Genomic DNA, 26,510 nt, shown 5'->3' with positions numbered 1-26,510 from the left:
TTTCAACACTAATCTCTTCAAATATTTTCTCAGTCCCTTTCTTTTTCTCTTCTGGGACCCCTATAATTTGAATGTTGGTGATTTTAATGTTGTCTCAGATGTCTCTGAGACTGTCCTCAATTCTTTTCATTCTTTTTTGTTTATTCTGCTCTGTGGTAGTTATTTCCACTATTTTATCTTCCAGGTCACTTATCCGTTCTTATACCTCAGTTATTTTGCTGTTGATTCCTTCTAGAGAATTTTTAATTTCATTTACTGTGTTGTTAATCATTTTTTGTTTGCTCTCTAGTTCTTTTAGGTCCTTGTTAAACGTTTCTTGTATTTTCTCCATTCTATTTCCAAGATTTGGGATCCTCTTTACTGTCATTACTCTGTATTCTTTTTCAGTTAGACTGCCTATTTCCTCTTCATTTGTGTTGTCTGGTGGGTTTTTACCTTGCTCCGTCGTCTGCTGTGTGTTTCTCTGTCTTCTCATTTTGCTTAACTTATTGTGTTTGGGGTCACCTTTTTACAGGCTGTAGGTTCATAGTTCCTATTGTTTTTGGTGTCTGCCCCCAGTGGCTAAGGTTGGGTCAGTGGGTTGTGTAGGGTTCCTAGTGGAGGGCACTGGTGCCTGTGTTCTGGTGGATGAGGCTGGGTCTTGTCTTTCTGGTGGGCAAGTCTGCGTCCAGTGGTGTCTTTTGGGGTGTCTGCGACTTTATTATGATTTTAGGCAGCGTCTCTGCTAATGGGTGGGGTTGTGTTCCTGTCTTGTTAGTTTTTTCACATAGGGTGTCCAACACTGTAGCTTGCTGGTTGTCGAGTGGAGCTGGGTCTTAGCATTGAGATGCAGATCTCTGGGAGAGCTTTCTCCTTTTGATATTACATGGAGCTGGGAGGTCTCTGGTGGACCAATGTCCTGAACTCAGCCCTCCCACCTCAGAGGCCCAGGCCTGACATCCAGCCCGAGCCCAAAGACCCTGTCAGCCACACCGCTCAGAAGTAAAGGGAGAAAGAAAGAAATAAAGAAAAAAAATAGAATAACGTTTTTAAAATAAAAAATAAAAAATATATATTTAAAATGAAAAAAGTTAAAAGTAATAAAAAAATAAAGAACAAAAGAAAGAAAACAGCAACCAAACCAGGAAGCAAATCCACCAATGGTAACCAGCGCTAAAAACTATACTAAAGGGCTTCCCTGGTGGTGCAGTGGTTAAGAATCCACCTGCCAATGCAAGGGACATGAGTTTTAACCCTGGTCCAGGAAGATCCCACATGCCACGGAGCAACTAAGCCTGTGCACCACAACTACTGAGCCTGCACTGTAGAGCCCATGAGCCACAACCACTGAGCCCGCATGCCACAACTACTGCAGCCTGTGCGCCTAGAGCCCATGCTCCACAACAAGAGAAGCCACCGCAATGAGAAGTCCGCACACCGCAACAAAGAGTAGCCCCCGCTGGCCGCAACTAGAGAAAGCCTGCATGCAGCAACGAACACCTAAGGCAGCCAAAACTAAAGAAAAAAAGAAAAAAAAACTGTACTAAAAAAATAAAATAAAAATGGACAGACAGAACCCTAGGACAAATGGTAAAAGCAAAGCTATACAGACAAAATCACACAAAGAAGCATACACATACACACTCACAGAAAGAGAAAAAGGAAAAAAAATATATATCTATATATATATAAAAAAAAGGAAGCAAGCAGCCAAATCAATAAAACAAATCTACCATTGATAATAAATGCTAAATACTAAACTAAGATAAACATAAAACCAAAAACAAATTAGATGCAGAGAGCAAATCCCAAGTCTATAGTTGCTCCCAAAGTCCACTGCCTCAATTTTGGGATGATTTGCTGTCTATTCAGGTATTCCACAGATGCAGGTGCATCAAGTTGATTTTGGAGATTTAATCCACTGCTTCTGAGGCTGCTGGGAGAAATTTCCCTTTCTCTTCTTTGTTTGCACAGCTCCTGGGGCTCAGCTTTGGATTTGGCCTTGCTTCTGTGTGTAGGTCTCCCGAGCGCCTCTGTTCCCGCTCAGACAGGACGGGGTTAAAGTAGCAGCTGATTCGGGGGCTCTGGCTCACTCAAGCCGGGGGGAGGGAGGGGTACGGAATGCGGGGCGAGCCTGCGGCGGCAGAGGCCGGCATGAGGTTGCACCAGCCTGAGGCGCGCCAAGCGTTCTCCTGGGGAAGTTGTCCCTGGATCACGGGACCCTGGCAGTGGCGGGCTGCACAGGCTCTCAGGAGGGGAGGTGTGGATAGTGACCTGTGCTCGCACACAGGCTTCTTGGTGGCGGCAGCAGCAGCCTCAGCGTTTCATGCCCGTCTCTGGGGTCTGCGCTGATAGCCGTGGCTCGCACCTGTCTCTGGAGCTTCTTTAAGCGGCGCTCTGAATCCCCTCTCCTCGCGCACCAGGAAACAAAGAGGCAAGAAAAAGTCTCTTGCCTCTTCAGCAGCTCCAGACTTTTTCCCGGACTCCCTCGCAGCTAGCCGTGGCGCACTAGCCCCTTCAGGCTGTGATCACGCAGCCAACCCCAGTCCTCTCCCTGGGATCCAACCAAATCCGGAGCCTCAGCTCCCAGCCCCGACCCACCCCAGCAGGTGAGCAGACAAGCGTCTCGGGCTGGTGAGTGCTGCTCGGCACCGATCCTCTGTGTGGGAATCTCTCCGCTTTGCCTTCCGCACCCCTGTGGCTGCGCTCTCCTCCGTGGCTCGGGAGCTTCCCCACCGCCACCCCCCGTCTCCGCCCGCGAAGGGGCTTCCTAGTGTGTGGAAACCTTTCCTCCTTCACAGCTCCCTCCCACTGGTGCAGGTCCCGTCCCTATTCTTTTGTCTCTGTTTTTTCTTTTTTCTTTTGCCCTACCCAGGTATGTGGGGAGTTTCTTGCCTTTTGGGAAGTCTGAGGCCTTCTGCCAGTGTTCGGTAGGTGTTCCGTAGGAGTTGTTCCACATGTAGATGTATTTCTGATGTATTTGTGGGGAGGAAGGTGATCTCCACGTCTTACTCCTCCACCATCTTGAAGGTCTCCTATTTTGCTGATTTTTAACAGAGGCTATAACCTCCAAATGTATCTCCAAATTGTATTTCTAAGTGTAGATGATCAGATGACCAGGTTTTATTGCAAAGGCGATCCATGTTACTCACCTGTTGACAAAAATGACCTGACTCTTCTTTTTCTTTTATGTCTGAGGGGCATGATACCTTTCCCAGGTGTGGTGTGGCCAGCTCTTTGATTGACTTCTTTCAGCCAGGTTAGTGCCCTCTGCAGAAGAGAATGGCTTATTGCTCATGAGGCAGTTGCCAAACGGCTTCCCTTTTCTTAAGGAATGTACAAAAGTTACTACCAAAGAACAGACTTCACCTGAATCACGGCCATAGCAATTCCCAGTAACTTAACCTGTGGCTGTTGGTGCCTGCTATGCCCTTGTGAGAGCCTTTTCTCAGGAAGAAAATGGAGAAATTTCTGTACCCCCTGAATGATAGTGCTGGGCTTTACAGGCCGGTTTTTCTCCTGTCCCTAATATAGTAATTTTACATGTGATTCACATAGTATTGACAGGTCAGCTGTCTTTCAGCTGTTTTCTATTGAGCTTGTTAACTGTACACTGCTTTATTAGAGGCAGCTTTCCTTGGGGAAAATACAGGGGGACCCTACCTCAGGAAAGCTCAGAATCAGTTGTGTCCTGCAGTGCATCATCAGTTAAAAGGATTTGAAAAACTGTTCTTACTAGTGCAATCATAATAAGGTTTCATAATATAATTGTACAGTAATCTACATTTCTGATTACTAATCCACTTGCATCTAACTTTGTGCATTGATTTTTGTTTGTTTGTTTTAGTTGGCAAGAAAACTGTCCTCCAGTCCTTTTTGGAAGCTGACTCTCACAGAACTCTTTATGTAATTTTTCACTTAATTGTTCGTCTTCTTCCTTTTGCTTTTATGTTTGTTCGTAATCATCTTCATTTACTCATTTTTTTAATCCATTCAACAGATCTTTATCAGTTGCCCATACTTTGCTATGCCCCAAAGAGAATATGTTCTGTGTACTAACATTGCTCACAGTCTAGTGAGGGAAACAGGAAATAAATATACAATTACCCCAGACGGTGGGGATGCTAGGAAAGGGGAATACAGGGTTCTTTGAGAGAATGAAAAGGGAACTCCTCCTGTTTTTCTGGGGTGGTGTGCATGTGTCAAGGAAGCCATCTGAGAGTAGGGATGGCTAAGCTGAGATGGGAAAGATGAGTGAGGTGTTTGGTGTCTGGTGAGACAGAAGGATAAGAACACTGTAGGCGTGAGGAATAGCTTGTGGGAAGGCCAAGGGGGAATATGGTACATTTAGGAAAACTGAAAACATGTTTAGACAGATCTGATCACTAATATGTTTTATGCCTAGCATTAGGCTCCTGTTACATCCTCTGTGCCTGAATGCATTTTATTTGATCTCTCAGAAGAGGCTACCCTTATATTTCAGCCTGGAATTGCACTTCAGGTTTAGGGTGCACAGCAGGAGAGCTTGTGAGAGCTGGTTACTCATCCCCTCTGCTGCATTTCCCTTCCTAGTTGTTATCCCTCCCACCTCCTTCCAAAGAGGTTTGGAGGTGAGCTACGATAAAGGAGGAGGAGGGGAAAGAGAGTCATTAAACCTTAGCACCGTCTTCAGTTGGCCTTTGGAAGAAAAGACTCTAGTGCTGATAATTTAGTTGATCAAGGTGTTTATCCTGAAATCTCAAGGAGAAGTATCTTCTAGGACTAAAAGGACTTATAATTGAAAGGGAGGGCTACCTGGGAGAAAGAACTGAGAGAGAGAGAGAAGGAGGACTAAACCAGAGCTGCCTCCTCTGCCCTTATTCATCATTCGGGGCAACATGAACCCTTTCACAAAGGTCAACTTGTATTTTTCCTACTCTTTGAATATGTGATAAAGCCGTGGCAACTCAGTTTTCTCACTTGTAGACTGAATCCTAGTTACCCTTAGATTCTTTCTACTACATCCTGTGATGGCTGCACCATCCTCATGTCAGAAATTCTAATATTTTAATTATGAAATGAAGAGATTATGTTTTAAGAATTTCAAAGATGAAGACAATTGTTTTAAATCACTATCACATTCTGGAGGACAATGTGTAATTGCAATGGATAATTCCTATTTGCATATCTATGGCAATCTCTACCTGTGGTTATTTTTGCTATCGTTTTATAAACTCATGGTTTCTTATGGTCCTTATCCTATAAATCCGACTTATTCTTGCTGTTGGTTGGCTCACACTCATCTCAATATGATTTTACCAGTCTGTATGTGGCTGCATTGGCTGGGAAAAGAAACCCAGCCACACACTATAATCTTGGGCAAAATGCAAAATGATTCTGGAGCTGCCTGATTTCCCTCGTGTTTTCTTTTGGTTACATTGACTCTCTTATGAAAAGTATTTATTTTGGAAAAGAAGTTTTTAGAGAGATGATATATATAGGAAATGGTTAGAATGTAAAATTTAAAATAAATGAACATGCTTCTGGTTCTTAATTTAAATTATGCAAATATGTGAAATGGTCCAGTAAATTAAAAGCCATAGCATTTATGAAAAAACCTCATTTCACTTATTTCTAAAACTTTTTTTAAAGGGGTTTGCTGGCGTAGTGATTTTTGCCAGTTTGAAGTATTTCTGCCTTACCTCAGACCTTCTAGAGAACATTGGTGGACTAACCCTGAAAACCAGAGGAAGCCTTCCGATCGTGACTTGTAATTCTCAGAAGGAACTTAAAGGGGGTGTGGGATCTTTTCAAAGTAAATATTTCCATTATATGAAGATGAACTTTTAAAGAGATCCTAGACATTTTCTTTCAAGTTTTGGCATTTCAGTTGCCCTGCTGTGTGCTTACTGCGACGTGGCAGGTATTTTCCACTATTTTATGTATATGTGTATATGCATATCTTCCAGTATATTAGAACTTCTTATGACACAAAGTTGGATCATCTGTTACATTTAATGTTGAAAGAGTGGAAGATGGAACTGCCAAAGCTGGTGATCTCTGTGCACGGGGGCATCCAAAACTTCAAGATGCCCTCCAAACTTAAAGAGATCTTCAGCCAAGGTTTGGTCAAAGCTGCAGAGACAACGGGAGCGTGGATAATAACAGAAGGCATTAATACCGGTAAGGCACATTCCCTGTTTCAGTCTTTTTCTCTTTTTTTAATTCCTTCTTTTTAATTGTGAATCAGGCAGTATAGCACCTAACCTCTGCTCTGCAGTGCTCCCAGGAGATGTGGTAGCGTGAGAAAGACTGAAAGTGTAGTGACTGGAAAAGAAACCCAGAAGAATCCTAGACCTTTCCTGGAATGTATTTTTACCATTGTTTAAAATATGCTATTTTAATATAACTTTGGGTAAACGTCTGGCAAAGAAAATAGGTTTTCATGAGCTTTGGACTGTGGTGAGGTAGTGTGTGGGCATAGACGTGAGCTAAACTCACCATGGTCAGGTTCTCCGGAATTGGAAATCAGTGACATGTGCAACAACTGCATTGAGTGTATGGGGCATGAGGAGATAATTAACTACATAACTGGCATTTCACTCACTTGTTTCTGTCAATGACTCTTTCATACTTCTTGAAATCTGACATTCAAGAACTTCATTTAGTAGCCCCTGAACCTCTAACCCTACTCTTTTGCATCAGTGTTTATGAACTGTATGCATGTTAGAGAATCATCTGGGGGCTTTGCAAAAATACAGATGCACAAGTTCTACCCCAGATTAATTAGAGTTTTTCAGGGTGAAGCTTCTGAAGGGTATCTAATGTGCAGCCAGGGTTGAGGATTACTGACTTCACAAACTCCTCTCTTACTAATCTGTTACTGATATGTTACAGTTCTGACACCAGTTCTCATGTGTGGGTTCTTTCCCAACACACCACAGTTCTCCAGCACCAGCTGAGTGTCTTACAATTCAGCTCAATTCTGAATTACTGTCTACCAGGAAATAGCGTCGGATTCCACAGGTTAAGGGCTCAGTCCCACAAGACTGTCCCCACTTCAGATGTCAGCCTCAAGTCCGTTGTTACCCGTGCTTCTGACTGGCTGGCTATAAATCAGAGGTTCCCACCATCCCCTCCTTGGGTTTGATGAATTTGCTAGAGCAGCTCACAGAATGCAGGAAACCAGTTTACTCACTAGATTACCAATTTATTATAAAAGGATGTAACTCAGGAACAGGTAGATTGAAGAGATGTATAGGGCAAGGCATGTGGGAAGGGGCACGGAGCTTTCATGCCCTCCTCCCAAGTTGGTAAACCTCCCAAGTTTACCAACTTGGAAGCTCTCTGAACCCTGTTTTTTTTTTTTATTTTTATGGAGGCCTCATTACCTGGGCACGATTGATTAAGTCATTGGCTATTGACAATTGAACTCAATCTCCAGTTCCTCTCCCCTCTGCAATGGTTGAGGGTGAGACTGGAAGTTCCTACCCTCTAATCATGTGGTTGGTTGGTTCCCTTGGCAACCAGCCCCCATCAGTAGGTCAAAAAGTCGCCTCATTAACATAACAGAAGGCACCTCTGTCACTCTCACCACTTAGGAATTTCCAAGGTTTTAAGGAGCTCTGTGTCAATAACAGACCAAATATATATTATTATAAGTCACAATATCACACCTGTGGCTTTCCATCTTCCCTTTACTTCTCCCTCTTTTGATTTGGGATATCCTAGCCAATGTTTCCTATTGAGTTCTGCCTGACCTTTAGGATCTACATTAGATGCCAACATACCCAGGAAGCATTCTCTATCTCAACTCGCTTTTGTTTCTTAATTTCTATAGCGTTTATTGCCTGTAGCACTTGTAGCACGTTTATGTTTTGCCTTACGGGTTAGGTTAGGATGAATCTACCTGATTGTGAGGTAGAGACCAGGGCCTATACATATGTCTAAGAACTGAGCAACAGGTACTAATGTAATGAATAATTTCTTTTGATTAAAAAGGAATGAAGGAAGCAAGTGATTGAAAAAACAAAATAAAAATAAAACCAAGGGATTCGTCTTGTCACTAATGGGTAACCTGGTAGTTCCTCTGGTACATTTCATTGAGATAATTACTGTTTCACATTCTTAGAAAAAAGCAAAGGTTGCAGAGTTCTAAGTCCAATGTGTAGTACTTATTTTATTTCCAGTAAAAACAAGAGGGTGGATAGGGAAGTTTTGTAGAGTCCAGAAAAAGGTGAACTTGGGTATGGTTTTTTTCTTTGAATTGTGTTACAGGCTTTATTTTACTTATTGCTTTTTTAAGAAAAAAATATTTTAGATTAGGGCCAGTTAAAGAACACCAATATAATAGTGTGAAGACTATTGAAATAGTTCAAATGAACAAAAGAAATGAGAAATGAGGTATACTTGGAGCTTCCTGAAGCAATAATCAGGGTCTGACCTGATTCAGCCTCAGCTCCTTAGGTCCTGACTGCTCAAAAAGTGGTCCCTGGACCAGCAACATCAACATCACCTAGAAGCTTGTTGAGAATGCAGATATCGGGCTTCTCAGACCGTTGGGATCAGAATCTGCATTTTGATGACATCCCCAGGTGATTCTTAGGCACATTGAAATTTGAGAAGCTTTGCTTACCAGCTCCAACCTATGCTTGAGATGCTTCTCAACTGTAGTTGAACATTATTTGGCATGAATTTTTTACATTTATTTAAATTGAATGCCAGAAGCCTTTAAGAATCTATTGTGTATCAAGCATTTGGATAGATGCTATGGGTGAAAGATGAGTAAGATATGGACCCCGGGTTTAGTGATGGGGTGGGTGACTGTAACAAACAGAGAGTAAGCAACTAACCAAAAATCGATGCTGAATGGGTCATAGTTGAGATACAAAGAAAGTGTTTGGGAGCAAAAGGAAGAGGAAGAGGACAACAAATTCCGGTTCCAACTGAGGGAACCTGAGAAGAAAGCTTGGTGAAGGATATAGCACTTAATGTTGGCCTTGAGAGAAGGGTGGGAAAGAGCATTCTAGGCAGAGGTGGCAGTTCAGGGCAAGGTACACAGCTGGAGATTAAGACATGTGTAGAAAGAGGTGATAAGGCTGCTAGCCGGATGTGCCGTGTGGCAGAGGACAGGGACAGCAAGGGAGACTGGAGCCAGATTGGGTGCCATGTTATTTGGGCTGAGGTTTTATTCTCTATGTAGCAGGGAGCCCTCAAAAGATTTTGAACAGAAGAATGAATAGGGAATGATAATGTCAGATCTGGTTTTACAGAGAGTCTTAGCAGATAATATGTATTAAGATCACATGTGGGCTGCTGACAAACGATCACCCCACATGCTGGTAACGCATGCCAAACCTATGGATCTGAATCTCTATTGGTATTGATGTGTGTTCTGTGGTCCAGACCCCCAATTTTAGAAAATGACTGGGAAAAGTGCAAAAGATGGCTGGAGGGGAGGATTCCAGAGAGAAGGAAATGATTTAGGTGCTATGCATTAGATACATGCAATATGCAGGGCTTTGTTGTTTTTTTTTTTTTTCCTGTGCTAATGACACATAGAGTCAGACTGTACATAGAAAGAGTAAGTGGTGTAATGTAGTGTTTGTGATTAAAAGGCAAATTTTTTTTAAATTAATTTTTATTGGAGTAGAGTCACTTTACAATGTTGTGTTGGTTTCTTGCTGTATAGCAAAGTGAATCAGTCATACGTATACATAGATCCACTCTTTTTTAGCTTTCCTTCCTATCTAGGTTGCCACAGAGCATTGAGTAGAGTTCCCTGTGCTATACAGTAGGTTCTCATCAGTTATCTATTTTATACACAGTAGTGTATGTATGTCAGTCCCAATGTCCCAATTCATCCCACCCACCACCTCCCCCCTTGGTAACCATAAGTTTGTTCTCTATGTCTGTGACTCTATTTCTGCTAAAAGGCAGATTAAGCCAATCTCAAAAGGCTATGTATTGCATAATTCCAACTATATGACATTCTGGAAAAGGCAAAACTATAGAGATAATAAAAAGATCAGTGGTTATCAAGGATTGGGGGAATGAGGAATGAATAGACAGAGTACAGAGGACTTTTAGGGCAGTGAAACTATTCTGTATGATGCTGTAATGGTGCATACATGTTATTATACATTTGTCCAAACCCATAGAATGTACAACACCAAGAGTGAACTCTAATGTAATGTAAACTGGGGACTTTGGATGATTATGATATGTCAGTGTAGGTTCATCATTTGTAACAAATGTTCCACTTTGGTAGGGGATGTTGACAGTGAGGAGGTTGTAAATGTGTAGGGAAGAGGGTATATGGGAAATCTCTGTACCTCTGGCTCAATTTTGCTGTGAATCTAAAACTGCTCTAAAAAGTAAAGTCTAATTTTCATTCCTTTTTATGGCTGAGTAATATTCCATTGTATATATGTGCCACATCTTCTTTATCCATTCGAAATTGGGCCATTTGTAGAGACGTGGATGGACCTAGAGACTGTCATACAGAGTGAAGTAAGTCAGAAAGAGAAAAACAAATATCGTATATTAACGCATACATGTGGAACCTAGAAAAATGGTACAGATGAACCAGTTTGCAGGGCAGAAATAGACACAGAAGTAGAGAACAAACGTATGGACACCAAAGGGGGAAAGCAGCGGGGGTGGGGGTGTTGGTGTGATGAATTGGGCGATTGGGATTGACATGTATACACTGATGTGTATAAAATAGATAGCTAATAAGAACCAGCTGTATAAAAAAATAATAAAATAAAATTTAAAAAAAAGTAAAGTCTATTGAAAAAAGAAAAGTCAGATCATGGATTGGAATCCAAACTGTACAAGCTACCAGCTCTATAACCTTGGGCAAATTATTTAACTTCCTTGTGCCTCAATTTTTGCCTATAAAATAGACTAAAAATATTCCTACTTAAAGTGTAAATGCATGTAAAACTTAAAAAAGCACCTGGTGTGTAGTTAAGAGTTCAGTAAGTGTTGGCTATTATTATTATTATTATTAGTCCCAGAAAGGCAAACATTAATGTATTAGTTCTGGAATATTTATGAATATAGAGCTGTTAAATTAATTTGCCTCAATGAAGCAAGGATCTTCAGGATGTTTTACTGGGACAGTCAAGAAGGTTAGAGAAAAAAATACTAAGAACATTCATGATGTCAGGGGTGGGTTTACAGGATGTTCTGGCCAGGCAAGAATAGGGGCAGAACTGAGGTTGTAAGCAGAAATTTCTCAAAGGAAGAGGAGAATTGTTCAGGTAGAAAGGTTAGTGATAGGAGAAGGAGGTGTCAAGAGGGAGTAGAGCAAGTCAAAGTATCAGAAATTAATTCCACTGTGCCAGCAACTTTCCCTGATAACAGTCTTTTGCATATGCTTGTCTACTTGTCTCTTTCCGGCAGTCACAGTGTTTTGCGTGATTTGTGAGTTAAAGTTTGACTTCTAAACTGATTGTTCATAGGTGTGTCCAAACATGTTGGGGATGCCCTGAAAGCCCATTCCTCCCAGTCCTTGAGAAAAATCTGGACAGTTGGAATCCCTCCTTGGGGTGTCATTGAGAACCGGAAAGATCTTATTGGAAGAGATGTAAGTAGACAATCCTTTCACAACAAAAGGAGATAAACATGTATCCAGTTGCCAGCTTAGCACTATATCCGGATATCTAGTAGACATCTTGAATGTAATATACCCCAAATAAACTCCTGACTTCCTACTGCCTCCCTTACCCTATCTTAGAAAGTGACAATCTTGTCCTGCAGTTCTCAAGCCAAAACCCTGAACTTATCCTGGAATGATCTCCGTCTCACGCCTCAAACCCGATCCACCAGTAAATTATCATCTTAGCTTCACTTTAAAAATTTATCTGGGGGCTTCGCTGGTGGCGCAGTGGTTAAGAATCCGCCTGCCAATGCAAGGGGCACGGGTTCGAGCCCTGGTCCGGGAGGATCACACATGCCGTGGAGCAACTAAGCCCGTGCGCCACAACTACTGAGCCTGCGCTCTAGAGCCTGCGAGCCACAACTACTGAGCCTGTGTGCCACAACTACTGAAGCCCGCGCGCCTAGAGCCCATGCTCCGCAACAAGAAAAGCCACCACAATGAGAAGCCTGCACACCGCAACGAAGAGTAGCACTGCTCACCGCAACTAGAGAAAGCCCACGCACAGCAACGAAGGCCTAACACAGCCAAAAATAAAAATAAATAAAATAAATAAATTTATTTAAAAATATATATATATCTATCCGGAATCTGACCTCTTTTTATTACCTCCACTGTTACTGAGCAGGTTTAAGCCACTATTTTCTGTCACCTGGGTGATTGTAATAGCCTTCCCTACTCTCATCCATGTCTCTTATTAAGGTCTGATCCCAACACAGTAGCCAGAATGATTCTAAAGGGACAGACTTGTCTAAGTTTGTTTATAAGACTAATGTATATTTTTGGTAGGTATCTCAAGTATTACAAAAGGTATGAAGACGAAAGATAACCACTGTTAATATTTTGGTGTGTATCATTCTAGAATTTTTTTCTATGTATGCGTACATATGTATAGTAAAAAAAAGTTTGTGTGTTAAAAAAGTAACAACAGAAACCTATTGTTGTGAATCTGTTTTTCAGCTTAACTATTTAACATAATTAATTCTCTATGTCAGTTAATATAGACATGCTTATGGTTTGTTTTAACCTTCATTTTGGAAAATTTCGAACACATTAAAGAGTAGAGAGATGAGAATAATCATCTCCTTCATACCCTTCTCCCGGTTTCAACAGTTATGAACTCAGAGCCAATTTTGTTTAGTTTAGTCCCTCATCCATTCTCCATCTCCTCCCTCCATTATTTTGAAGCAAATTCCAGACATCAAATAATTTCATTGGTAAATATTTTAGTAGTTATTTCTAAAGTATATGGACAATTAAAAAATATAACCACATTGCCATATTCGTACCTAAAAAATTAACAATAATTTCTGAATATCATCAAATATCCAGTCTGTGTTCAAGTTTCTGATTGTCTCAATTTTTCAGTTGTTTGATTTCATTATCCAAAAAATTTCCCTACATTGTGATGGGTTGATTTGTCTCTTCGGTCACTTAGTTTTTTTCCTTGAGTCGCTTTTGATCTCTGGATTTTCCCTCTGTCTCCTTTTTTGTTTTCTGTTTGTTTGTTTCAATTTATTTGTTGAAGAAACTGGGTCATTCCTAAAGAGTTTCCCACAGTTTGGATTTTGCATATTTAAGCTCTTGTAGTAGCATTTAGCCTATTTCTCTGTCTTTTGTCTTTCTTGTAAATTGGTAGTTTGATCCAAAGGTATGATCAGATTCAGGTTCTTTTTGTACAGGTTTATGCCCTAGGAGGAGATGTGTCCTTCCCTTGTGACATAACATCCTCACTCTTTTTATGATGTCATTGCCTAGATTTATTATTTCAACAGGGTTGCAAAAATGCTAATATTTAATTATAGTGTTCTTTCTTCATTTATTAGCTTAAATACTCTATAAAGAGAAACATTTTCTCCTCAATTGCTTGGTTTACCTTGTGGTACGGTTGTATGGGAAAGGGTAGAATAAATATTTGATTCTTTTTCTTTATTTGCCAGTTTTCAAAGCATTGAGTTGGTTATCTACCATCCCCCAAGGTGAACAGTCTGTTGTTGTTGTTGTTTTTTCTGATTCAGGAAGTTAAACATATTTGGTATGTTTTAATCCATTATTCTAATATAGTTATTATTCTTTATCATGCTCATATTGTCCCATTGTGGCCAGTGGAGCCTTTCAGGTTGTCTCCTGAGTCCTTTTAACACAAATCTAGTCATTTATCATTGCTTCCTTGTGTTTTAGTATGAAAAAAACTGTTCTTGGCTCATTGTATATAATTTTTGCTCCTAGAGAAATGGCTGGTTGCTTTTAGTGGGAAATAGTATTAAGAGACCACATTCTGAGAGCCAAGGGTGCATTTTTATTTTTCATGCCTGATGAAGTTCTGTTGTACTAAAGTACTATAATTTATTTAACCATTCCTCTATATTGTCCATTTATGTTTTCTATTTTTAACTTTTACAGAAAATGATATTAATGTTGTGATAAGACACATATATTTTTGAAACTAGCTGAAAACGCCTATTTCCTTAGAAGTTATTCTCAAAGTAGAATGTTTGGACCAGTTGGTATGTAACTTTTAAAATGTGACTAATTGTCTTCCAGAAAGGTGGTAACAATTTACATTCCTACCAACAGGGTATGAGGGTGCCCATTTCCCTGTACCATTTCCAGCTTCGGGTATTCTGGCTTTTTTTAAACTTTGCCATTCTGATAGGTATAAAATAACACCTTATTTTTCTTATGTACGTTTCTCTGATTACTAGTGAGATTCAACATCTTTCCATGTGGTTTTTATGCATTTTTAAGCATAGTTTTTATATTTTGAAAGACCTTTTGTATTATAATTCATTCTATTAACATTTTTGTTTGCCATGTGTGCTGCATTTCCCAGATTTTAATTTGTATCATTTATGAACATCTTTCCATGTGTAAAAAATAATGTGTTACATCTATCAATTATTTTCTTTTTGGTTTCTGGCCTCAGTGTCATGCTTAGGGATTATAAAAGTAACTTTTAAATACTAATGTTTGTAATGTTTGTAGTGCTTTTTACATCCATTATTTCTTTTTTTTTTTTAATTTCTTTCTTTTTTTTTTTTTGGTTGTGTTGGGCCTTCGTTGCTGCACGCGGGCTTTCTCTAGTTGTGGCGAGTGGGGGCTACTGTTTGTTGTGGTGCGCAGGCTTCTCATTGAGGTGGCTTCTCTTGTTGTGGAGCACGGGCTCTAGGTGTGCGGGCTTCAGTAGTTGTGGCTCACGGGCTCTAGAGCACAGGCTCAATAGTTGTGGTGCACGGGCTTAGTTGCTCCACGGCATGTGGGATCTTCCCAGACCAGGGCTTAAACCCGTGTCCCCTGCATTGGCAGGTGGATTCTTAACCACTGTGCCACCAGGGAAGCCCCCATTATTTCTTTAAAGCCTCACAGCAACCCTCTGCTATAGGAATCATTATCATCACTTATACATGAGGAAAATAAGCCTGAGAAAGGAAGCAGGTGTTACCCAGAGTTAAAGTTAGAAAGCAGAAGAGCCTAGCCTTAAACTTGGGCTCTTTGACTCCAAACACAGTCGGCCTTCCCTATTTGTGGATTCCGCATCTGAGGAGTCAACTGACAGTGGATCCTAAGGATTCAACTGACCGCGGATCCAGGGGATACTGAGGGCCGACTATACTGAGCCATTTTATATAAGGGACTTGAGCATCCGTGGATTGTGGTATCTGCGAGTGGTCCTGGAGCTAATCTCCCACAGGTACCAAATGACTGTACTGTTCTCTCCTCTCTAAAAACAAATGAGAATTAGAGTAGCTTATAGAAGAATCAGCAAATATTAATAAAGATCTGGATATTTTTTATTGAATGAATGCATCTCCATTTACTTTTCACTTCATTTGGAATACTAGAAAAAAAAATCAGTGTCCAAATATTATTCTGGAATAGATCTATTAAAAGGCATAGTTTCTGGATAGTGATATAGTCTGTGTACCAATGCAGATCCTTAAACTGTTTTTTAATGATCTGAGACAAGGTAAGTACAGAAATTGAAAATAAATGTATGGAACCATTTTTAGCCATGTGACGGTGCTGTGACATCCAAGCATATGGTAAGTGTGCTTATCTTGCTGTGTGTGCGAGTGTTGTTGAACTTGTGAGTCTCATGTAGTACAAGCCGCATACTAGTCATGCGTTAGGGGACTACCTATCTGTCCATAAAAACATAAGAAATAAGAAATCTCAAATTGATTCTTCACTGCAGATAGCTTGAGAAGCACTGCCCTTGGTAGCAGGTACTACTTTTTGACCTGGACAGGAACTCGGTAGGACACAGACAGGCCTTCGGAGCCGTCGGCCCGGGAAGGATCTCAATCTCTGACCGTCTCTTGTCCTCGCTGTCTCGCAGGCGGTGTGCCTGTACCAGACCCTGGGCAACCCCCTCAGCAAACTCACCACACTCAACTGCATGCACTCCCACTTCATCCTGTCCGATGATGGCACCGTGGGCAAGTATGGCAATGAGATGAAGCTCAGGAGGAACCTGGAAAAGTACCTCTCTCTGCAGAAAATACACAGCCGTGAGTACCACAGGGGCTCAACCAACAGGTCCTGGCCGGGGGCCTTGCTGTGGAGCAAGGTGCTCCATTGCCATCTGTACAGGGTAGAGAGGTCCAAGCCGGCCCCTGCCTTAAGTTAACACCTGTGAACCCTCAGTGAGAAGAAAGCAGGATATGAAATTGTGGGTGACAGTCAGAAGAGAGGAAGGGATCTTGCGGGACAGCAGAGGGGAGGTGTCAGAGTGGAGACTTTAGCAGAGTCTCTGGGAGTCCTTAGACTTGGATGGATAGAGGGAGAAAGTAGAGAAAGAATTGATTTGGGAATGTGGATGGCTGAAAAGCCATAAAGAGACTAGCCTGAGAAGAGAGGGCTATGAGCCTTGATAGTCAGGGAAGATGACATTTCTATGTGGGTGGCGTGGCTTCAGTCAGGGAAGGGGTTGAAATCAGGACTTTTAGAAATAAGGACCTTTGAAGGTATGTTGTGACATGCTGGCAGTGGTGCTTTGGTAGTGCCTAAGGAGGAGGAGTGGGGGGCAAAATCAGTGAGTGTCCTTGGGCGGAGAGGTGGGACTCCTTAAAGGGAGGAAGAGGGCTGGATGCTGCCTGGAGAAATGGAGACTCTGCAACCAGGGCAGCAGGAGGTGGCCCCTGCCTCTTTTGGTGAGTTAAATCTTCCACAGACTACTCCTGCCCTTTAAGCGGAGATGCCAGGGAATAGGAAGATTCTCAGGAGGCTCAGTCTTCTTCAACCTCTGACTTTGGGCTGAAAATGCTGAACATCCTTTGAGTTTTTGGCCAGATTCCCTGAAGCAGCAGATGTAGTGAGGTCAGATGGATCAAAGCTCTATTTACTGCCTGTGACCTTGGGCAATGAAATTAGCGTCTGTCAAATTGTTCTCTTAAAAAAAAAAAAAAATTGTTCTCTTAATACAAGACAGAAGAAACTGTCTACCTGTACCTTTTGTTGTGAGAATTAGAGGGGATAAAATATGTTAGGTGTGCTCAGAATAGTATTGGGTACATAACATGTCCTCAACAAATGTGTTTCTTTCTTTCCTTTTATTCTCCTTTGGTACAGGGGGTCGTGTGCTGGTTGGGGTGTGGGTACAGAGAGGGACTCTGGGAATTGTTGTCAGTCATTTAGAGCTTAGTGTGAATGAAGTTTGGAGGCTCGTTTAGGTCAGGAAGGGGGAGAGAGGAGCAGGTATGTGGTCTTCTACAGGGTGGGGGTGGCTAGTGGGGAGGAAGACCCACAGAGGAGCGGAGAAGGAGGGCAGGTCAGAGATTGCCCTGAAGGAGAATCCCTGAAGCGAGGACCCTGCAGGGCTCTGAAATGTCAGTTACCTGAAATGTCCTGTTGCCTCTGATGACCTGGGCTCACCACCTGTGCTCAGGGATTCTGTGCAGCGCTACGATGTGTGTCCCAGGAGAGCAAAGTCTCTGTCTTTCTTATTTCCTGCTGATTCTCCATTTGTGAAAACAGCCCTGATGAATGAAAAGAGCCCCGAGCTTGCATATCGCCATATGCCATTCTACATTTCTACTTTCAAAGTCCTTAAAATTTAGGATTCATTTGGAGGGTTTTGCTGTCCATGGGGAGAGAATGTGGAGTCAATTTCAGTGGATTGGTAATATTTATTATTCTATGGAGAACTGACAGGAAAACAGCAAAAACAATAAACCACTTACACACACACACACACATACACACACACACACATATACACACACATGCATGCACACACACAAGAAAGAAAGAAGGAAGGAAGGAAGGAAAGAAGAAAGGAAGAATAAAAGAGAGAAAGGAAAGACAAATGAAAACAGACCCCAACAAGCCCAAAATTCTTAGGTATCAAAACTGATCTTCACACCTCCTGTGCTCACTAGGGAGGCTTTCTGCCATAGTTGTATTTGTCTTTGATGTGGTTAAAAATATTTTCTTGATTTCTTTCATTTCTTTTCAACTGGGCTTCTTGGAGTCCCTGGCAAATCCTTGATGTTCACAGAAAGCACTTACCAAAAAAAAAAAAAAAAAAGGATGACTTCATAAAGTTGCTGTAGAAATCCCTTTGAAATGTGGCCAATGTCAGTTCCTGTTCTGTAAGCCTCTGAGGATGGAAAGCATAGGATCAGCTCTGTATGTCTTCGTAATCCAAGTCTTGGTGGAGAAGAGAGCCCTTTCCTGGGATGCCTATTCTAAGAGCCTTTCATTGGAGCTGTAATGTTGTATTCCTGCCTAAACTGGGAGCCAGGTGTAGAGGCAGCTCTCTCATGAGATTTGTCAGCAAAGAACTTCACGATTTTTTTAAAACAAATTTAATTAATAGCATCAGTAAGATCCTTTTTGTAGAAAACAATCATAAATATATTTATTTTTGTGAGGATTAGTTATTGCTTTAAAAAGGATGTATCTAACAGAAATTGAATTATTTTCCCTTCTCCTGCAGAATACCCTTACTGATTTCTTTTTCTGATGATAAAAATGTTACATACTCTCACATTCAGATAAAGAAAGAAAACATAGAAGAGAAGGAAGGGATAGCTTTCTGTAATCTTACTATAAAAAATAACCATTGTTAACTTTTTCACCTGTATGCTTTCAGAAATTTTCTGTGTACACACAGAGCAACATTTAAAAATGAACACTGGGATCATATAATATCTTTTGTAGCCTTCCCTCCTCTTCCACTAAACATGGTTGTATTTCCATATCAGTAAGCATAATTGAGCACATATTTAATGACTGCATAGTATTTCATTATATAGGATATGAGATTCTCTTTAAAAAGTTTTTTTTCCATCCGTTTCAATAATTGTATAATTAATGACATTTTCATCTAAATTTTCTTCTATTACTTTTATGCCTTAATAAACCATCATCACCATTTCATTTAGCTTTTACAGGACAATGTTGTTAAAAGAACCCTATGACTATCAATTGGTGTACCTTTCGTCTGATGTTTAGTGATAAGGAGAAAATAATAAGGAAGTGGAGATATGTGGAAAAGGAAAGAAGTATAATGTCAAAGCCATTAAATAGACTGAATGAGATATTTGGGTGCCTGCTAAGAGGCCCACCCTTAACATTTGTGGAGTCAGGACAAAGGTTACACATGGAAACCCACATACTATTTGTTTAAATATTTAAAAGCTTTAAATCAAGCTAACCAGCAAAAATAACAAGAGAATAATGTTCAATCCTTTTACTTTTGTACATGTAGCAGGAAGGCCAGGTTTGAGGTCAGAGTCCTGGATTTTTGGGAGTACTAAGCCAGAACGTGGAGATGAAAGAGAACTATCACCTTGGCCCCTGGCCTTACAGGTCACTCTCTGCTTCTCTTCCCACCTTTGGCTCAATCTCGCGATGTCCAGGCTTCACACACGTTGTCACCTGGACACCCCAGCCTATATGTCCAAGCTCTATCCACTTCTCTCCTCCTCCCCAAAGCTGCCTCTGACTTTGACAAGTATATTCCTGGGGCAGAGGTTCAAGCAGCCCCTGGAAGCAAGAATTTTGGGGTCTTGGGCAATCTAATAAGTAGGAGAGGGAGCACAGGCTTTCCTTGAACCTTGACCCTATAGACTCCTCACTGTGAGGAGAAGGACATGGTCAGAGGAGGGCGCTGTAGAACATGGGGCCCAGAGTAAAGTCCTCTGTCGCTCAGGTGTGAGCATGGTGTTGCCTGCCAATTTTCCTTCTCTTGGAAAAAAAAAATTGATTTAAATATATCAATACACATGTGGTGTAAAAATTAAATCAAGTAGGAAATCTATAGAATGAACAGTCAACATTTCTCCAAATCCTCCCCTCTCTTCTTTACTATTAATAATTTGATATATATCCTTCCAGAGTTTTCTGGTTATTTATGTAACATGTTATAGATATGTGCATATGTATATATAAAATATATACCCATATATATGGTTTTAAAATTTTAAATAGGATTTTAAATAGGACCATACTGGGCATATCATTTCTGTAACTTTTGTTCACTTAATATCTTTTTAAAAAGAATGACTCCATGGTCTTTCCTTTTTTTGTCTTCCTTACTTTAATAAAGTAATATGTAGTCTGATAAGAAAGCCAAAAAGTGAAAAATGGAATAAATTGAAATATAAAAGTCTTTGAGGTTTACCCATCCCATCTTGTTCTTAGAAATAACCACTATTCAAAGTTGATTGAACTGGCAAAAGTTTGATCATTTTTGGAGATGAGTGATGGATACATTGGGATCCATTATATCATTCTGTTTTCTTTTAGATATGTTTGAAAATTTCCATGATAAAAAGTTAGTTTCTTGAAGACTACTACTACTTATTATTATTATTATTATTATTTTTAAATTTATTTATTTATTTTTGGCTGTGTTGGGTCTTCGTTTCTGTGCGAGGGCTTTCTCTAGTTGCGGCGAGCAGGGGCCACTCTTCATCACGGTGCGCGGGCCTCTCACTATCGCGGCCTCTCTTGTTGCAGAGCACAGGCTCCAGACGTGCAGGCTCAGTAGTTGTGGCTCACGGGCCCAGTTGCTCCGCAGCATGTGGGATCTTCCCAGACCAGGGCTCGAACCCGTGTCCCCTGCATTGGCAGGCGGATTCTCAACCGCTGCACCACCAGGGAAGCCCTATTATTATTTTTTAATTACCAAAAGCCTTTAGGTAACTTTTTAACTGGGAGAAGATGCTCTCACCATATTTGAGTTACTTTTATTTAAAGTCCAAGCTTCTGGCTTGGCCTTGAACTAAGCAAGCCTGAGTCAAAGAAGAGAGAATGGCTAGTGCAAGCAACAAATACATGTGGTAATTGAAAGACTTGTGTCTGGTAACCAGAATTGCTGATGGGGTTCCTTTGTAACAATTTGATATTGTTTGTCATCTGAAATAGGCTCAAGACAAGGAGTGCCTGTGGTGGGGCTGGTGGTGGAAGGTGGTCCCAATGTCATCCTCTCAGTGTGGGAGACTGTGAAAGACAAAGATCCAGTGGTGGTGTGTGAAGGCACAGGCAGGGCTGCCGACCTCCTGGCCTTCACTCACAAACACTTTGCAGATGAAGGGTGAGTTGTTGAGTCTTCATTTCTGAAAGTATGCTCTTTATTCTTCCATTTTAGTTCTTTAATTCTGCTTTCATGTAGGCCGGATATCCTTAGAGGACAGAGACTGGAATTCTCTGGATATCTTGGAGGACAGAGGTTGAGACTGGAATTCATTTTTCAGTGGTTTTTGTACTTATTAAGCAACACCAAAATGCCCTCCAGTGATGCAAGTTGCTATTAGCTTAGCTGAAGAATGGCTGGCCTCTAACAAGGACCTTGAGCCCTGTCTGAGCTTAGGAAAAAAGCATTTCCAGGGGGAGTGAGGGAGGAGACCACTGTGGCCCCAGATCACCTTTAAATTCAATTGCCGTTAGTAAAAATAGCAGAAATTGGGGAAATCAACATCCTGACATTTTTGTCGCATATGTTGTACTTAGTTGAAGTTTTAACTCTTTCTCCTTTTTAAACAAGATGGTAGTTTTTCTCTATCCATCCCTATACACATTGTGATTCTTCCAATTTCAAAAGCGTGATATTTCTGCCAGGTAAGTAAATACAGTGCGTACAAACTGAAATGTGGACCCCACTCATTTACTTAATAAATATTCATTCACTGCTTATAATTTCTCTCTGACAACTCTTCTCTTACAGTTTCTCTCCCCTTTCAGCCCTGCTTCCACCCTGTACCCCCTTCCTCTTCTATTACACCTCTCTCTTTCGTTTTGCAGTGTCAGATTCTTTGAGAATATTTTGCCCGTAATTTCTGGAGATTCACAGACCCTTGGAAATCTATCAGCTCGAGAACCCTGCCCCAAGTGCATTCTTCCCAGGAGCATGGCAGATCAGTCCATTCTCTCTTTCAATTCAGCCTTCTCCTCGTGCTGCTGCTTCGCTTTCCTTCCCATTCATTTGTCTCTTGGCAGTACTGTCCATAGAAACCTTCTCCATCACATGGGACAGATGCAGGGATGTTGTACTTGTACTGATGTTTCTGGCTTGTCCTCTTCTCTGCACTGTGTCAAGTCACGACCATTTCTCTCTCTCCCAGGACCCTGCGTCCTCAAGTGAAGGAGGAGATCATCTGCATGATTCAGAACACTTTCAACTTTAGTCTTAAACAGTCCAACCACCTTTTTCAAATTCTGATGGAGTGTATGGTACACAGGGATTCTGTGAGTATGATGAGTTGATGACTCAACTGACTTAAAAAATGCTAATGTTCAACAATTGTGATATTTATTTTCACAATTTTTTTTTTCATTTCTTACTTGATTATATATAGCTGTACAGAATTTGACCTGTAAGTTGAGTAAACTTGACTTCTTGTTTCCTCCCGCCCTCCAACAATGCTTCATATTCCTGACCGTACCTGGGAAAAAGCACTTAGACAATATAACAGTATTACAGAAAAGTGATTGAATTTAGTGAAAATTACATGTAAATATTTTCAGAGGGTAAAGGAACAGCTCCATGTCTTAAATAAACTCAAGTCTGCTGGCTTAGATGACTCTATCACAGTATCCTCAGTATGTCCCATAGGAGATCATTGGGGATGCACTGGACAATGGAAATATGTGAATAAACTCTCAGATGGAAAATAGAGGCCACGAACTTTGGGCTATGAACATAACATAGATTCAGGAAAAGATTTTAGTGTTTTAGGGTACTTTGATCAAAATTTTTATCAGTGATTTGGATAATATGTAGCCGACAGTTACATTAAATATGCAGATATGTCATATCATAGTGATCTTTCCAGAATTTGAAGGCTGGACCAAATCATACAAGATTTTGGTAATATTAAAGCACCTTCCCTCAAAAAACCAATTGAACAAGTTCAGTCTAGACTAAGCATGGCTAAACAGATGTGAAGAACCCTTTGGGATTTTGGTTGACCTAGTAACAACGAAAATAACAACCATGTCTACAATTAATGGTGTGCTTTCCAATATATTTTTTCACGTGAAATAGCCCCATGAGTGAGTTCAATATGGCAGTGATTGTTTATTTCAGTTTCAGAGATAACGAAGCTGAAGCCTAGAGAATTTAAGTGATTTGCCCAGAGTCATGCAGTTATGAAAGAGTAGAACTAAAACTGGGGGCTTCCCTGGTGGCGCAGTGGTTGAGAGTCTGCCTGCCAATGCAGGGGACACGGGTTCGAGCCCTGGTCTGGGAAGATCCCACATGCCGCGGAGCGACTAGGCCCGTGCGCCACAATTGCTGAGCCTGCGCGTCTGGAGCCTGTGCTCCGCAACAAGAGAGGTCGCGATAGTGAGAGGCCGGTGCACCGCGATGAAGAGTGGCCCCCACTTGCCGCAACTGGAGAAGGCCCTCGCACAGAAACGAAGACCCAACACAGCCATAAATAAATAAATAAATAAAATTAAAAAAAAAAAAAAAAAAAGAACTAAAACTAGTGCTCAGAGTTGAAATCGTGTGCATGATCTACTACATTTTATATTCCCCACAACAGTCAGTAGGTTAAGAAAAGGATATATTAAAGGGATCACCCTTATATTTGTCTCCTCCTGTCATCAAGGAGAGTAACCAGTGAGCGGTGTAATGATCAAGAGGGAACTAGAGAAGGCAGCTAAGGGTTTGCATGTTACAGAAAGGTTCTCAACTCCTGCACAGTTGAGGGTTGATTTTATTCATGCACATGGTGGGGGGCTGTTAGGTAGAGGGGCTGTTAGCTTGAATTGTAGAAGAATTCTATCTTTATGAGACCTTAGAGATTATTTAGTGGGTTCCTCTCATCTTGTGGGTGAGGAACCTGAGATGCAATGGTTTTAAGATATTTACCCAGGACTGACAAGTTAGTGGCATATCTGGGGCTAGAACTTGCCAATCTTGGCTCTTTTTTGTTGAACAGGTCCCTTTACTATATATTTTCATTTGTAAAGATTGAGATACATTCATTAACAGGAGAAGACCTTTTATAATCATAAATAATGTCCTTATTTGTCTTAAAAAAATCAGTCACGTGCCAGGATGCACTGGAGGCTTTGACGTTGTGAAGGCTTTCTTCACTGTCCATTGTACTTGCTCACTGGGTGCATTGCAATTGCCTCACTTATTTTATGACAAATCCTTGAGGATTCATTTCTCATTAAAAAGCAAAAGTGTTAGTTTCTAAAGCTAGGTGAACAGAAGGATCTCATTTCGTATTCTTTCAAAATGAGGAATGGTTTTCTTTACATGAGGAATTGACACTGAGTTTCTTTCCATTATAGCATGTGAATAGTAAATTAATGTAATAATGTTCTTTCATGCATGTTTCCTCTAAGATACTTGGAATTTTTCAGTTTTTTTTTTTATCCCCTGAATGTATACAATTCGCCTTTACCCTACTTAAAAGTTTTCTCTCTTATTAGTAAAAAAAAAGAATTTTTTTTTAACTCTGTGATTTTTGACATTAATGATGAATGTTTCGCGTAATTCATTAGCTCAAGAGCAAATTTTGTGGGTACTTTTGAAAGCATTTCTTTGCTAGTCCCCAAAATGTATGGCTTTCTGTTTTTCAACTGTTACAGATTACCATTTTTGATGCTGATTCTGAGGAGTCACAGGACCTTGATTTAGCAATCCTAACAGCTCTGCTAAAGGGTGAGTGTCTAAATAAGGTTACAATTGTTCCTCCTTCCCTCTTTTCACATTCTGTGGCACTTTGTGCTTTTTATGTTGATATCATAAACAGAATATGTGATTCCTTTCTTTTACCCTAGGCACAAATTTATCAGCATCAGAACAATTAAATCTGGCAATGGCTTGGGACAGGATGGACATTGCCAAGAAACATATCCTAATTTATGGACAACATTGGAAGGTATAATGAAGATGAAGTTATTTGGAAGACCTATGTCGTGTGTTGGTTTGTTAGGGAGGGACAAAAGAGAGAATTGGAGGAGAGATAGGTTGCTTTGGGGACGGGTGTGGGGGTAGGGTAGCATCTCTGATGCTGGGTACACACCATTGCTAGACATTTCTCTCATCTACTTTGCCTCCCTGAAAACATTTTTTCCTCTGGCTCTGCAGCCTAATTGAAGCTGACAAAGGAAGTTGGGGGAAAGACAAATGGAAGGATTTTTTATTTACTTTTTGAATGGGCAGATTTTTATACTGTTATTCAAAACTTAAAGTTCATCTTATTTTTTTGCATTAAAGTGTAATGCATGCTCACAATAGGAATGAGTGAAAACAGAGAAAAGCAGGAAGAAGAAAGATTACTCATAGTGCTAATGCTAATCACCGTTAACATTTCATTTTAAAAAAATTACAGTTGTGACCAGACCATAGGTCTGTTAGTTTGGGGTTGAACTAATTTGTGCACATTATTTAAAACATCAAGTGGTACTAAAAAGCTACCAAAAAGACAGTAGTTCCCTGCCCTGCTAATCAGTAGAGCCGAGCACTTTTGACATTTTTGGACTGTTCTGACATTTATAAATCTCCGTATTTCTAAATAATAAGTCATATTGCTGTTTTCTGATTAATTTTAGAGAGCTCTTAACATTTCTGTCTGTGCCCTCCCTGCTGCAATCTGGACTGGTTGCCTGCTATTCCTGGTGCTGAGCTGTCATCCTTCATCATCTTGGAGATTCCCTCCTTTGTTAGAACGCCTGTTTTCTGTATCCCCTGTTTTCCTCTTTCTTGGTTTACTCCTTTATTTGATGATGTGTATCTTGCAGTAACTTCCTGAGAAAGGGAGTGTGGGAGATAAAAATTTTGAGGCCTTATATGTTTGGATATATTTTAATTCAAGATGGAACTAATTTTCCTAGAAAATTTTGAATGCTTAGCTTCCAGCACCCAGCAGTACTGTTGGGAAGTAAAAATCGTTCTGTTTTCTGATCCTTTGTTTATGACCGTTTCTTTCTTCTCTGGGAGTTTAAGAAAATCTTCTCTTGTTCCAGTGTTCTTAGATTTCACAATGATATGCGTCATTATGAGTTTTTATATCCATTACACTGGGCACTTGCTTTCAACTTGGCAATCATGTGTTTCCTTTCTGGGGAGTTTCCTCCCCTGTTTTCTCTGCTCTCATTCAGGAATTTTATCATTTAAATGTTAGACCTATGGACTGCTCCTCTAATCTTATCTTTTCCTTTAATCTTCTATATCTTTTCTTTGGTAGATTTCCTCAAGTTTAATTTTTCACACCTTGTATGTATCTTTTTGTTTCTGATAGCATATTATTAATTCCTGAGAGCAAATATGTTGTCTTTTTTTAAAAATTTTTATTTGTTTATTTATTTATCTTCTTTTTGTGGACATATGTTTTTATTTCTCTACAAGTGAATTACTGGGTCATAGGGAAGGTGTACACGTACCTTTTTTTTTTTTGATAGATCTTTATTGGAG

At 40.6% G+C, this 26,510-nt stretch overlaps 1 protein-coding gene across 12 annotated transcripts in view; it reads left to right on the top strand.

Annotated features, from left to right (window-relative positions):
* The window catches only part of TRPM6 (transient receptor potential cation channel subfamily M member 6), a 217,030-nt gene that overhangs the window by 105,915 nt on the left and 84,605 nt on the right, over window positions 1-26,510 (top strand). For 11 of the 12 annotated variants that reach the window (XR_014247276.1, XM_082401319.1, XM_082401318.1 and 8 more), the window contains 7 exons: window positions 5,928-6,141; window positions 11,430-11,554; window positions 15,966-16,137; window positions 21,002-21,170; window positions 22,198-22,321; window positions 24,683-24,755; window positions 24,875-24,975. Coding sequence is in view for 11 of the 12 variants with exons in the window: in XM_082401319.1 (XP_082257445.1) it covers window positions 5,928-6,141; window positions 11,430-11,554; window positions 15,966-16,137; window positions 21,002-21,170; window positions 22,198-22,321; window positions 24,683-24,755; window positions 24,875-24,975 (978 nt within the window). In the remaining variant the exon portion in view is untranslated. Of the gene's footprint in view, window positions 1-2,335; window positions 3,239-5,927; window positions 6,142-11,429; window positions 11,555-15,965; window positions 16,138-21,001; window positions 21,171-22,197; window positions 22,322-24,682; window positions 24,756-24,874; window positions 24,976-26,510 lie in introns of those variants that run through there. The other variant, XM_082401317.1, reaches the window with a different exon arrangement.

Source organism: Balaenoptera borealis (genome assembly GCF_965194805.1).
Source record: "Balaenoptera borealis genome assembly, chromosome: 8".
Taxonomy (NCBI): domain Eukaryota; kingdom Metazoa; phylum Chordata; class Mammalia; order Artiodactyla; family Balaenopteridae; genus Balaenoptera; species Balaenoptera borealis.
Note: the sequence above shows the minus strand (reverse complement) of the source record. Positions and strands in the feature narration are given on the sequence as shown.